This window comes from Microtus pennsylvanicus, chromosome X, assembly GCF_037038515.1.
Source record: "Microtus pennsylvanicus isolate mMicPen1 chromosome X, mMicPen1.hap1, whole genome shotgun sequence".
In the NCBI taxonomy this organism is placed as follows: domain Eukaryota; kingdom Metazoa; phylum Chordata; class Mammalia; order Rodentia; family Cricetidae; genus Microtus; species Microtus pennsylvanicus.
In genome coordinates, this window is record NC_134601.1 from 93419545 (window position 1) to 93434752 (window position 15208).

Genomic DNA, 15208 nt, shown 5'->3' on the forward strand with positions numbered 1-15208 from the left:
GTAAGGACACACTCAAAGGCCAAGTGACCTGTCTAAGTCCCAAAAGAGAGGCTCTGTAACATGCTGATTTCTGCATGTCACATTCCTCAGCTCAATGTACTGCTCTTAAAATGTATAATATGCTAACAATCTGGACCCTTGTTAGATATGGGGAGCATTTACCATATATGACACTGCTGTTGTTGGTGTTTCACATTTCCGAAAGGAAAATAACATTTGCCATCGATATGAGGGCATTTTCTTTCTTTTTTTGTGGTTTGGGCTTGGAATCTTACATATGCTGGACAAGTGCTCTACCACTGAGCTACTGCTTCCCCTGCCCCAATCTGTGGGATGTTATTTTTAGCTACAAACTACAGAACAGAGCAGGATTTAAGTGGCTAAGTGGTCTGTCCAAGTTTGAGGTTTCTCAAAAAAAAAAAAAACTGAAACTGTAAAAAAAGAAACTAAACAACATGATATAAGATCGGAGAATCTCTTTCAAAGTTGCTGCTCCTCTGGCTTGGTTTTCTTGTAGTAAAATATACAGGACATGATTTTTAATAGTAAAATTAAAAAGAGGAAATAATACGCAGCACAAAGTTTATCGCCTGCACTGTTTAGGAGTATAGCTCAGTGGCGGTGGGGCACTGAGGATATCCTTACTGCTCCACCACCACCACTACCCACGTTCAGATCCTCTTCATCACATCCTACTCCCTTGGGGGTGAATACAGAAAATGTTCTGCAACAAATGCTGAGGCGCAGAAGGCTGTAAAATAAGTGCCTCTCTCCGAGGACAACCACAGCTGCTTCACGACCAGCAGAGAGCCCCTGCCTACCAGCTACTTCTTAAACTGTAAGAGACTAAATGATGTCTAGTTTTCATCTTTTATCTCGGCAAGGCAGACATTATTCCTTCTTCCTGAGTTGGAGCAAGAGCAGGGACAGGAACATTAACTTTCTACTTCCAGAACGAAACCCATCAATTTCTAGATTCCCAACTACAACTGCAGACCTGTCTGGGAACTGGAACGTCTGTCATTAGGAATCCAAGGGCCTAGTGTCAAGCTGGCCTGATTCTGAGGACTATACCCACTGTCTCTTCCTAGGACAGCATTTCCATGAGATATGGAAGTTCTGGCCAGTGGGTCCCTATGTCCCTAAGCTGTTAGGGACCTCAAAACCTAAAGCCTGTCTTCCATGAATTATGTGTTTACAGTACCACTAATTCCAAACCAGCACCTAAAGCTTGTCTGTGTAAATCAGTGCTTCTCAAATATCTTGGCATGTGAATCGCCTGGAAGCCCTGCTAAAAACGGAAATAACTAATGCACACCCTTATACTGCTGGGTTCAATTAGTCTGGGATGAGACCTGAGAATCTGCATCTCTGACAAGTCCCCAGGAGATGCTGATGTTTCTCATCCTAAGGCCATGCTTCGAGAACCCAAGTTTTCAGTCAACTATTATCTACTTGATAAGATATCATCAAACTGAGGTCTGAAGGGTAAGAAAAAAGACAGTCAAATAATTGAAAGGCCCAAATAGGGCACCTCATGTTGCCATAGGGAAAGTGAGTAGGGCAGCAATACCAGGGAAGAGCATGGAGGCCAGAGCGCAGCCGGTGCCGACAATGCCAGGAAGGGCAGGCTGAAAGTGGCCTGTAAGTATCAGACTGAGACACTGAGTCTTTAGACTTCTGCATAAGTATACAAATGGTATCTTAAATTTTCTTGGATTACTATTCAAATTAGGATACATTCTTTGAAGATTGACATTACTGGAAGGAAGGCTGATACGGAGGAAAATAGTGAGGAGAAACAAATTTTAAGTTGGCGAAGAAATAATTCTCGGTTTGGTGCAATAAGAACTGCAAAATAAACTAAGCCAGTGGAGCTCCCAGGCGCACAGAAGCAGGAATGAAGAACATCTTGCTTCCTGGGTCTCACTTACCTGGGCAAAGGTGATGGCTTGTTGTGGGTAATAGACAGAGGCACCTAATCCCATGAAAAAAGGAGGGTACACCAGCTTCTTTAGTTTTGAACCTGATCGATTAAAAAGTGGTACACTATCAGTTGATTTGAAACACAATCTACATTATACTTTTAATGCCAAACAAGATATCTCTGACCATAAGTTGAAATGTTACTTAATAATATTCACAAAGCTATGTAACCATCATCACAATCCACTCTGATATTCTCAAAAGAAACCTCCACCTTTGATGGTAAAACACATGCTTAGCATGCACAAGGCCCTGAAATCCCCAGCACCAAGAAACAATGAAAGGTACGAAGAAAAGGAGGAGAGAGGGGGAGGGAGGGAAGGAGGGAAGGAGGGAGGGAGGGAAGGAGGGAGGGAGGGAGGGAGGGAGGGAGGGAGGGAGGGAGGGAGGGAGGGAACTGGCAGAAGCCAGCCAGCCAGCAACATCCCCCATCCCTACCAACAACCACCTAAGGCTGAGAGAAACCTATTTTCTTTTTTGTTTGTTTGTTTGTTTGTGGCAGGGTTTCTCTGTACCTTGGAACCTGTCCTGGAACCAGCTTTTATAAACCAGGCTGGCCTTGAACTCACAGAGACTCACCTGTCTCTGCCTCTCAAGTGCTGGGATTAAAGGCATGAGCCACCACCGCAGGGCAGGAGAGAAACCTATTCTCAATCTCTATGATTTGCCTCCTCTGGCAATTTCATATACACAGAGTCATATAAAGTGTGATTGTTTGTGACTGACTTCCTTCACTCAACAAGTATTTTTAGAGTCATCATTTATTAATTATTAAGGTGTCAGGTGGTGGTGGCAGATACACACCTTTAATCCCAGCATTTGGAAGGCAGGGGTAGGTGGATCTCTGAGTTTGAGGCCAGCCTGATCTACAGAGTGAGTTCCAGGACAACCAGAGCTACATAGAGAAACCCTGTCTCAAAAATAATCAAAAAAATAACTATTAAGGCAATGTAGTCTAAGTTGGCCTACAGGTATGTACTGCTCTGCCTTTTTTCCAGGTTTTGTTTGTTTGTGCTGCCTTGCTTTTCTGGATTCATTTTGCTTTTTGAGACAGTGTCACTATGTAGCCCAGACTAGTCTTAAACTTGTGATATTTCTGCCTCTGCCTTCTATATGGTAGGATCACAGGTGTGGAGATTACATTACAGTGTTAAGACTACCTGCACACCCAACTTGAGAACATCATTTCTAAGGAAACCGGAAGAAAAATAAACAGAACTTTTGCTTCTAGGGTTTGATTTTTTTAAAACAAACTGATCATCTTCCTTTTTAAACACAAAAGACAATTATTCCTTTCTTCTCCTTCCTGAGATTTCACTAAAGCAGCAGTAAGAAAATAAAACACAGTCCTGTAAAGAAGAAAAAATGTGTAGAGGGGGCACTGGCAGCTAAATCATCCAGGATGGGGATGGAGAACAGTGGTAGATTACATGCTTAGCCTAAGGAAAGCCCTTGGTTTCATTTCCAGGACCACAAAGCACAAAAAGGTATTAACTTCTACAAATATAGCACAGTTGGCAGAGAACTTGTCTGGCATGCATGAGGTCCCAGGCTGACCACACACACACACACACACACACACACACACACACACCAATTTAAAAAAGTATGAATGGAAATAAAAGACCAGCTGGTACTGTCTTGAAGAAGGGATCCGTGGCAAAGGAGAGAGCGTATCTTCCACAGATACAGATGGGAATGACTATGGGCAATAGAGTGTGCAACCAGGAAGACAGGAAGACAAATACAAGTCCTGGCCTTTCCCTCCATGTCATCCCAGTGCAAACTTGCTCCTGGGTGTCATGACAGGCAATTTTAAAAACAGGCAAAGTCTCACTAAAAAAAAAATCATGACTTTTATGCTGAGAACCAATACTGCACACACACACACATACCGATGTTAGTCTTAAGTATAAAGACCTTCTCCACACAAAGCCAACTCCCATCCAGCTTACCCTAACATAGAACCTGCCTACCAGCAAGCCAAATCTATACACAGAATTCTTACTAGCATTTCAATTGCCTCATTCAGAAACATGACTGGACAACCAGGGATCAGCAGACATTGGAGGAGAGCCTGCAACATAAAAGAGAAAGACCAAGACAAGCAAGAAGAAAACAAAAATGACCCAACAGGAAACAAAACTTTACAAAGAAAGCTAAACCTGTTAGGTGTCATGAAATCAACAGAAGAAGCTACTACACTACCAGAAAACAAAGTTCAACATAAAAACAAACATCCAGAGAACAAGACCTCATGGAAATGACCAAAGGAAAATAAAAACTGAAAAAAAAACAAGAAAACTTAAGACACATTATGGGCATTTAGAAAGAACTATTAATTAAAAGCATTCAGGGAGGAAAAAGAAAGCGAATCCTCAAAGAAAAAGCAGATACGGATCACTCGAACTAAAGAAGGCACACCACCAAAGGCTGAAAGTATCTGTGTGGAGTCACCATGCCACAGAAATTCAGAGCACTGGAAAGCCTCAAATTTTCCAAGATTTAAAAAAAAAAAGGAGAAGCAACAAGTATCCAGACTGGCTATCCACTCTGCCATCTGCCATGCCAGATGCTAGTTTGAATGGAAAAGAACTCCAAGCTATCCAAACTGTCAGCATGAGGAACAGACATATAAGGTGTTAAAAGTTTGCCTTTCACATGTAATTATTTTAAAGCAACTTAGGCACATACTTCAACAACATGGCTGAATACACCAAGGAGAAGGTGACATAGAAACCCAGAAAACAGGGCTCCACACTGAGCGTGAAAAGTCCATGACAACCGTGTGTTAGTCTCAGGCCAGGTTACAGGCCAATATAGAACTAGGGGGAAAGTGCACTACATACAACAATCAGCAGGATACGAGGTTTGGAGAAACCTAACAACGAAATGGACACAAACTGGAAGAGGATGAGTCAGGAAAATGCGCAGGACTTTTCTCCTCGGGTGAACCAAGGGGGCACCAGTGCGGTGCTCACCGTCCTGACTCTAAGATACACCTGATGCATAGAGGGAAGTGGTCTCAAATTAGAGCAACCGCTGGAAAACTAGGCCTCTCTCTCTTTTATGGTGGTCAGATTAGAGCTCTTTCCTGGGATATTTCTATTTTGAATTTTTGTTTGTTGTATTTGTTTGAGAGAGAATCTCACTCTGTAGGCCAGGCTGGCCTGGAACTCACTATGTAGCCCAGATTGGTCATAAGGCAATCTTGCCTCAGCCTCCTGAATGCTAGAATTACAGGTGTGAACTATCACACCAGGCTTCTAACTGAAATTTTCCTAATATCTGCATTTTATGCCATAAACATTTATTTTACAACTAGTAAAATTTCACATAGATCATAAAAAATAATCTCTTCATAGAGAAGCCTTTTATTACCATTTTGTGATAGAGCAGTAGAACACAGTGGTATTTCCTGTGCTTGGGATAGATCCGAGGGCCTCAAGCAAGCCAGGCAAGCATTCTGCCAGAGCTAGATGTCCCAGCCCCTACAGTAATATTCGGGGATACTTACTAGGTTCTTTCATTTTAAGCATTTTTAAAGTTTTTATATCATCACTAACTGAAGGTGTGATACCTGTTAATAAACTCCCAAATCACTGTCTACTTGCTGTGATGTGATTAACAGCCTGGCCGCAACAGCTGAAACATTTACAGTCTGTCAGGCGTGAAACACTTTGTTTACTCTTTCTGTACCAAAGAGCAACAGGTATTTGAACTGGCAGATGTGTTTATTAAGTATACCTAATTTATTTTTCTTACCAAGAGTATACAATTTCTACATATGTTTAAAATCAAATGAAATGAACAAGAAAATGAATTATATGTTAAGAAGTCCACATTCAGGAACCAACTAATCAGAAAACTATTAATATAGATAAAGAACCTAACATATATCCCATATAAACTGAGGGGGGAATAAATCTACACAAACTGCACCTACCTCTAGCAAGAAGGAGTCCAACAAAACCAGCAAAACCGATAACACCAAGTCTTGGGAAAAATCCAGGAGGTGCGTTTTGGAGATATTCATAGTTGTCTACAATAGAATCAGATTAGGAAATAACTCCATAAATGACTCATTAAAACCAAAATCAAAAGTCTCATATATAACTAGAATATATAGTACCCAATGTTTCCCAACCACACACCCTTTACTTTCTGCTAACCAACATCTGTTTTTTTATTTAAGTCTGGTTTCATTTAGTATGGAGTGGCCTTGAACTCATGATGCATGATCATCCAACCTCACCTCCGAAGTGTTGGAATTAGAGGTATGTTTTAGCAAGCCCAGACAATACATTTTAAAGACAGTCTTGCTATGTGGCACACACCAAATTTAAACTTGCTTTGTATCCCAAACAGGCCTGGAACTGACAATCCTGCTTCACCTTCTGAGTGATGGGATTATGAATACACACCATCAGGGCCAACTGTGCCAATATGCTTCTTTGCAGCACATTCTTTTGGGAACCAAACACATTCAACTCAGAAAAGCAAGCATCCTTTGGCATCTGAACTCGTTATTTGAACTCAAGAACAATATATTTGGATAATTAAGGAAATTTTGTACTGGCTAGGTTCTTGTCAACTTGATACAAGCAAGGGTCATCTGGCAAGAGGAACCTCAACTGAGAAATGACTAAATCAGAATGGCTTATAGGCAAGTCTATAGGGCATTTTCTTGATTGATGGCTGATCATGTGGGAGGGCCCATCTCATTGGGGGTGGAGCAACCCATGGGAAAGTGGCCCTGGGTGCTATAAGAAAGCAAACTGAATGAGAAACCTTGGAACACAGTCCTAAACGGGAAGTCTCTATCAAATCCCTCCTCTTAAGGCTCAGAGAACCCCACAGAAGAGGAGGGAGGCATAGTGAGTATAAAAGCCAGAGAGGATGGAGGACATCAAGGAAACAAGGTTCTCTAAGTCAGCATGAGCAAAGCTCACATGGACCCACAGAGACGGAAGCAGCATGCACAGGGCCTGCACGGGTCTGCACCAGGTGCTTTGTGCATATATTATGGCTTCCTGTTTAGTGTTTTTATGGGATTCCTAAGTGTGCAAACAAGTGAGTCTCTGATTCTTGTGCCTTCTTTTGGGCACTTTTCCTTCTGCTTGTTTTGTCAAATTCCAGTGTGTTAGTTTTCATTTTATCTTATTATATTATATTTTAATATCTCTCAGAAGCCTTTTTGTTTTCTAATTAGACAGAAAGGGAGTGGATACAGATGGGAAGGGATGTGGGGAGGAACTGGGAGAAGAGGGGAAACTATAATCAGGATATATTATGTGAAAAAAAAATCTATTTTCAACAAAAGAAAAAATTCCATTAGTGTGAAAAAGAAAAAGAAAAGAAAAGCAGGCTGGGCAAGCCATGGGGAACAAGCCAGTAAGTAGCATTCCTCCATGGTCTCTGCTTCAGTTCCTGTCCTGACTTCCTCCATAATGGGCTATACTATAAACTCTACGCTGGAATAAACCCTTTCCTCCCCAGCTTGCTTTGGTCATGGTGTTTTGTCACAGCAATAAAAAGCAAATCAGAATAAAGCTGATGCTGAAAATAAATAGCCACTCTTGGTGGTGACAGAATTTAATAACTGAATAATAATAAACACAGCAGTAGGCCTACTCATGTAATAAATAAGACAACACAAGACCTTATTTGCCATGCCTAAGTACGTCTTCAGACTTGGATTTGCATGATGTCTCCTCTCCTCTCCTCTCTATGGAGCCAGTCTCACAGCGAATTAGAGCCTGCTCAGGCACTGTCTCCTCTGGAAAGCTCATCCTAAGCTCACTGGCACAGACCCTGCCTCCTCTGAAGTACCATCAGATGTTTTTCTCCGTACCACCCTTGCTATCTCATCCTCGGGCACCTTGTATTTCAGCATGCATGTGAGTATATTCTCCCCATACGGAACATATGTTCCTTTGTGGTGGATTGCTTAGGCATGTTTTAAGTCTGCACCTGAAGCCAAAGCCTAGCTTCTTCTGGCTACGTGCCTTAGCTGTGACTGCTGGAAAATGGACTCACTGTCTTGGCATAATGGAATGCTTCTTCCTAAGAGTCTTTGTAGTAACTCTGTGTTCAGGAGGTAAAAAACAATTATCTCAAATAATGCCAGCTGCCATTGATCAGTGGGAAATGACAGGTTATCAGTAAGAGTAATTCCTCGGTCTTATTCCACCATGAGAGCAAACCCCTGGGAAAGCAAGACCCTAATATGCTGAGATGCCCCAAAGAGAATAGAAGCTCAATTCCTTCCTGCATCTAGATTTGTACACCCTCTTTTGAAAGTTTTTTGCCTTTGTTTTTTGCTTTTTGGTTTTTTTTGGGGGGGGAGGGGGGCAGGATCTCTATATATAGTTCTGGCTGCTCTAGAGCTCACTATATAGAATAGGCTCCCTTGAAATTGCAGAGTTCCACCTGCCTCTGCCTCCTGAGTACTGGGATTAAAGGCATGCACCACCACGCCTGGCCTATGCAACATTTATTAATGACAACTAATGAATTACCATGATTCAGAAAATCTTGTGAGGAGTAAGCACGTTATATTGCATTGCAATTTTTTTTTTTAGCACTGGACCTCACAGATGCTAAGAAAACATTCTGCTACTGAACTACATCCCAAGCCCTGAACATTTTTTTTAATTCAGGGCACAAGTACTTGCTAACCCAACAATCCTAATAATAGTTTAGAGATTCATGAACTACTACTATGAAACCAGATTCAAACATAGATTGTCTTCAGAAAACATCTACATAGCTCTAAATTCTCCATACAATTTCAATGACTCTATGGTCTCGAGCACCTATTCACGAAAACCCAGTTCAGTACTTCAACAGGATGAAGTAACTGATTATGCCTAATTAAAACTTAGCATACCTATTCCCCACTGGACGAAGCGTTCCACCTTGGGTTTAGTGTGGGAGTATATTTCCTAAGAAGATAAAAAGAAATAGAATGAATAGGGTTTGTCAATTGGAAAGCAGCAGAATAAATATACTTGTCTTTACTGAATAAATTACCATTATTAACACTGTTCAGTACAAGGAATAAATCTGGGGCCTCCAGCAGGCTAAGCATATACACTACCTATATACCTCCAGCTATTACGTTTTTAAACTAAGGGATACCCTTTCAGTTTTATTGCTTTATTTTCTCTTCTGTAATTTCCCTTTCACTAGTAGCCTGGTCATCAGCATGCTTTACTACTGTCATGGGAAGCAAAGACTTGAAATAAAATGGTTTGACAACCTTCTCTTCTCACTCCTGAGATTGAAGGAAATAAGACAGAAAATTGAGTGGCTAGAGAGATAGCTCAATGGTTAAGAGAACACACTTGTTTTGCAGAGGACAAGAGTTCAATTCCCAACAGCCATGTCAAGTGGCTGACAACTACGTAATTCAAGTCCAGGAGGATGCAATGCCTCTGTTCCTCACAGGCACCTGAAGGCAGGTGCACATAGCCACACATGTAGACACAGACACACACATTTAAAAATGACAAAAAAAATCCTAAAATAGGGGGCTGGAGAGATGGCTCAGCAGTTAAGAGCACTGATTGTTCTACCAGAGGTCCTGAGTTCAGTTCCCAGCAACCAGATGGTGGCTTACAACCATCTCTAATAAGATTTGGTGCCAACTTCTGGCCTGCAAGGACACATGCAGGCAGAACATTGTATACATAATAAATAAATCTTTTTAAAAATCCTAAAATAAGACAAAATTGATATTCTTGGTAATCAGAGGTGATCATTTCCCCATTAGGTTATTAACACCATCTTTCAAATTAAGTCTATTTTATGATTTGCAATACTTTTAGAGCCTACATTTGGAAAATGCTTCTTTGAAGCAGGAATGAGCAGCTTTACTGAGACCAATGAGTTGATAACTCAATTTTAAAAAGACATCCCAATCCTAAAGTAAACAAACTTATCATCATTCTCCTAACAATACAATGGTTTTGAGGAGCTAGAGACGTACCTCAGTGGCAAAGTGCTTACCTAGCATGAGTAAGGAACTGAGTTTCTTTACTAGCTCTGGCCAGCAAACAAATATATAAGTCCCCACCCCCAAACAAAATAAAAGTGTAAATAATAAAATGGATTAAACATAGGCTGGAGCAATGGGTTTGATTGCCAGGACCTGCACGGTGGCTCACAGCTATCTGTAAGTGCAGTCCCAAATGTTGAGTGTGGAGGAGGATGTAAAGAACTAACATCACTTCATTAGAAATCAACTATTTTTTAGACAAGATCTCCTAAGTAAATTGGGAGCATGAAGACCATGGAAGAGGGTAGAAGAGATGGGGAGAGGAAGGGAGGGAAGCAAAGAAAAATATATAACTCAATAAAAACAATAAAAAAAATCAACTATTTTTAAAGTGTTGACTATACCTTTTTCCATCTATAAGAAGAAAAAACAGAGGGCTAGAGATATGGCTCAGTTGTTAAGAACACTTGTGGTACAGGCATGAAGTCTGGAGTTCAGATCCCAGCACCCACATAACAAGTCAGCTATCCCCAAAAAAAACACCTGTAACTCTAGCTCTGAGCAATCTGATGCTCTCTTTTGGCCTCCATGTGTGCAGACACTCCCACAGGTGCACATAATATGCACACATACACACACAAATAATAAATGAATCTTTTTAAAACAGAAAAACTACACATCAAAGTCTAGAAGAGCAGTCTATTTCTTTTGCTGGACTAATCATTTTGCCATTTTCAAGAAAGAACAAGAAATTTTCTGATCTAAAATTTTTTTAAAAGGCCAGGAATTAGAAATATTTCTCTTCATGAAGAAATCAATGTACCTAATAAAGCCATCCTAATTACAAGGAATTTTTCCCGTTTATCAGTACTAAAATAAGCATGTTGATAACTAGCATATGATGTCGACAGATATTTTGTTGCACTGAGTATCACAGAAAAAAAGTATTAAAAAAAAAACCCTCAGGTTGAAAGGCAAACAAACAAAGCCCTTTTTTCCTAAGACAGGGTCTCCTTACAGAGCCCAGGCAGGCTTCAACCTTGCAGCAACCATCCTGCTTCAGCATCTTTAGTGTTGGGGTCACAGGCATGTGTCACCACAGCCAGCTGACAAATTGCTTTCATTACAGAACTAGGCTGGGGACTAGCTCAGCGGTAAGGTGTGTGTGCAGCATCGGTGATGGGGCTCCTGGGCTTTTTGTCCTCCAACAGCATAATTAATGAAATTTAATTTTTTACAGAAAGTTCTAGATGAAAATTGAATTTTCAGATCTCAATTAAAATAAATCTGGATCATCTTGTACTCATATGCATTAGTTTATTCGTTTTTCCTTCCTTTTCTCAAAACCAAGATCACGTAGAGCAAATATGTATCAAAGCCTACAAAAGCTGTCTATAGATTATAAACTTTGGTTTCAGTGTTTTAAAATCAGATTATATTCACTTCCTGGAACAACAAATGCCTGGAACCTAAAACATGAGCAAGGACAGAGCCAATCTGTACTTAGAGTAGTCTGTTCACTGGAGTGAACCGTTCAGTACGCAAACATATAACTCTACCTTATTATGATATCTCCCTTCTATTACAGCACTCAAACACTCTATAGTCATGCCTAGCATTTTCTGTTTGCTTGGTTGGTTTTTCCTTGCTTGTTTGTTTTTAAGACAGGATCTCTCTGTGTCGCCCTGGCTGTCCTAGAATTATATAGACCACACAAGCCTCAGACCTCACAGAGATCCGCCTGCTTCCGCCTCCAGAGTGCTGGGATTAAAGGTGTGCACCACCATCACTTGGGTACTCATGCCGGTATGAGTAGGTCTTATCTGAAATATATGGGAACAAATGTCTGTTAGGTTTCAAGAGTTTTTGGCTTCTTAAGTTTTTTGGACTTATAGATTGAGCATCCTTAGTGTAAAAATTCAAATCCAAAATAATCTTGGATTAGGGATGCACAGCCTATAGGGATTTGTAGAGTTTCTAGAGGGAGATAAAAATCCCAATTTTCTGGATGTATGTACATGATAAGCGTGTACAGGTATGTGGTGTGTACACAGGTTTGTGATACCTGTATGTGAGTGCAAGTTTGGATACAGGTATCCATTCACACATGTGTGTGCACATATTGTGAGAAAGCCACACAAAGTCAGCCGTGGCTTTCTCTCCTCCGGAGCCATCTACCTTGTCTTATTAAGATGGAACCTCTCACTGGGATCTGGGTCTTGCTGATTAGGCTAGGCTGGCTGGTCAGTGAGCTCCAGGAATCTACCAAACTGTTACCCTATCTATCACTGAGATTGCAAGTATATGCCATCACACCTACCTGAACTGGGGCCTGAACTCAGGTCCTCACTCAGTAACTGAGTCATCTCACCAGGCCATCATTACAATTTCGATATACATTTTAACGTTATTTTCATTTCTTTCAATTAATGTCCCATGTTTTTACTTTATACTACAAACCAACAAGGTAATTGTTTGCCCTCTGCTCTGCAGTCAAGGTGCCACAACCCTTCTGGTGAGAGAGAAATTCCTCCTGCTGCCACCAGGATGCTGGGTTTCATTGTATCTGCTCTCTGGTTAGAACTGAAGAACACTTAGAAGTTAGACACTCTTAACTTAGGACTCACTATTATACCTTTTTCTAAAAACATGCACTCAGGGCTGGGCATGATAGCTTATATCTGTAATTCTAGCACTTATGCTGGTCAGTGAGGCAGGAAGATCACCAGCCAGTCTGAGGACAATGCAGTAAATTCCAGGCCAACCCTACAGAGTGAGATCCTAAGAACCTCAAATAAATAAATAAATAGAAATTAATTAGTAAATAATGAAACTAAAAATTAAAACATACACCCAATATAGACTTTTCACTATTAACTGTTAAGCAGCTGTACCTGACACCAACTTGTATATGGCTCACAATGATGTCGGAGTTGCGAGAAGTTTTCTTCAAGTTGAGTCCTTGGCTCCTCCACATATTTAGATTGACCCTCAGGAACTGAGTAGAGTGAAAGCTACACATATTAAAAACAAAAAAGTATATGCTATGAGATCATGCAACATGATCAATTTTTTTTATTTATTATGTATATAACATTCTGCCTTGATGTATGCCCGCACACCAGAGGAGGGCGCCAGATCTCAGTACAGATGGTTGTGAGCCACCATGTGGTTGCTGGGAATTGAACTCAGGACCTCTGGAAGAGCAGCCAGTGCTCTTAACCTCTGAGCCATCTCTCCAGCCCCCCAACATAATCAATTTTATAGGTTAGCATCACTAATAACATAAATTACGGTTACATTCAGGGTTGTACGCAACCTCTAACTTTACTTCAGATGATCTTTGTACCTTGTTCCCTCGGTAAGGATAAGGACAAGAAGGCAGGACTACAAAGGGCCCTGTCTTCTCCCTATCTACTCTATCTATTGTTTTGTTTTGGTAGTGTGGGTTAATTATTGAACCTAGGGCCTCAGGCACGCAAGGCAAGCACCTCCAGTCCCCTCAATCCACTTTAGAGTGGTAACTGGTATTTTACCTCAAACTTAAAGTGGAATACATCCTACTGCTCTAAAGAGTGAACGGAGGCTTATTTCGGGGAGGGCACAGGCCATGGTGCATGTGTAGAACCCTGAAACAGCTTTCTGGAAGTCAGGGCGCGTTGTGGCAGTCTGAAGACAACTTTCTGGGTTTTTTTTGTTTTTGTTTGTTTGTTTGTTTGTTTTCGAGACAGGGTTTCTCTGTGGCTTTGGAGCCTGTCCTGGAACTAGCTCTGTAGACCAGGCTGGTCTCGAACTCACAGAGATCCGCCTGCCTCTTGAAGACAACTTTCTGAGTCAGGTTTCTCCTACCGTGTGGGTCTCAGGGATCGAACTAAGTCTTCCAGCTTGGCAGCAAATGTTTTTATTATAACTCAGTCATATTACCAGCCGTTGAGTTTTGTTTTGTTTTGTTAAGAAAAAAGCTGAGAGGAATTGAAGAAAATCTGGCTACCTGGATCAAATATCAGAATGCTACTGATCAAAGCAGGTGAGCAAATCCATTGCCTACCTAGAAGAGTCTTCTCAGTAGGCACTACTAGTTCTAAAGCCTGAGAGGAGAGGAAAGGAAAAGGGCCGCTAACAAGCTTCACATAAACACCATTCAGGAAACCTTGCCGGGCCACTACTGACTTCTGTACAACATTTTATTACAAGGTAACAGAAATTGAATAAAATAAAAAAAATCCAAATAATTTCTGTGAGGTACAGACAAAAAAAAAGAATATAAATAACGGAGAGAAGATGTCTTACTTAGTTCATTGATCTATTATATACAAATATTTATTTAAGCATCTCTAATCTTGCTAGGAACCAGGAAGAACCCAGGCATTTAAATCCTTTGAAAGAAAAATGTGAAAAGTATCCTTAGCTTGATAAGCCGTCCAGACTCAGGCAGGCCCCTCTGAAAAGTGAGTCGTCCAGAGCCCCACCTGGACAATGTGCAGAGAGTGAAAGATTTTGGAACCCTGAGTCCAAATAGGATGTCTTCTCCAAACCCCTCCTCTCAGAGCTCTGGGAAGCATACAGAAGAGGAGAGCTGTAAGAGCCAGAGGGGATGGAGGATTCCAAGAAACAGTGTCTTCCAGACACTGTATGGCTGAAGCACACATGAACTCAGCATGCATAGTGTAATGATTGTTCTGTCTCTTTAAGACACAAGCCACGCCCACTCCCTCCCCCATCAGCTGAGACAGGCTCATCTTCAGCTTCCAGCCTGAGATCTCTCTCAGAGAGGCAGCTTCCGTCTCTCCCTTCTCTCTTCTCTTTCTCTCTCTCTCTCCCCCTCTCTCTGCTCTTCTCCCTCTCTCCCCTCCTTTCCATAACCACTAAATAAATATCCAATGGCGTGCCTATCCATCTGTCTCTCATCCGCTGCCAGGGACCAGCCACCTTCGGAGATCAGCCGCGTGGTATTGTGCGCACGCAGTCCCTGCCTGGGATCTCATCTAGGACCCGGCTGCCCCCTGCCTGCCACCACATGGCCCGCTGCCTGCCGCTGCCGCTTGGGAACCTGCAGCATTTTTAATAATCCATTACACATAGGGCCTGCACAGGTTCAAGCTGAGAGAAGGAAGTAGACACAGGCCCCCATCCCTAACCAAGAAGCTATCTCCAACTGACTACCTCTTGCAAAGAAAAAATTAGTTCTCTCCAATGGAGTCTCGCTGAGGATTAAACACA

At 41.5% G+C, this 15208-nt stretch overlaps 1 protein-coding gene across 5 annotated transcripts in view; it reads right to left on the bottom strand.

The window, feature by feature from the left end:
- Positions 1-15208, bottom strand: part of Apoo (apolipoprotein O) — a 48401-nt gene that overhangs the window by 19816 nt on the left and 13377 nt on the right. For all 5 annotated transcript variants that reach the window (XM_075957571.1, XM_075957574.1, XM_075957570.1 and 2 more), the window contains 4 exons: positions 12883-13002; positions 8879-8933; positions 5933-6028; positions 1935-2026 (listed from right to left, as the gene is read on the bottom strand). In XM_075957571.1, the coding sequence (XP_075813686.1) occupies positions 1935-2026; positions 5933-6028; positions 8879-8933; positions 12883-13002 (363 nt within the window). The remainder of the gene's footprint in view (positions 1-1934; positions 2027-5932; positions 6029-8878; positions 8934-12882; positions 13003-15208) is intronic.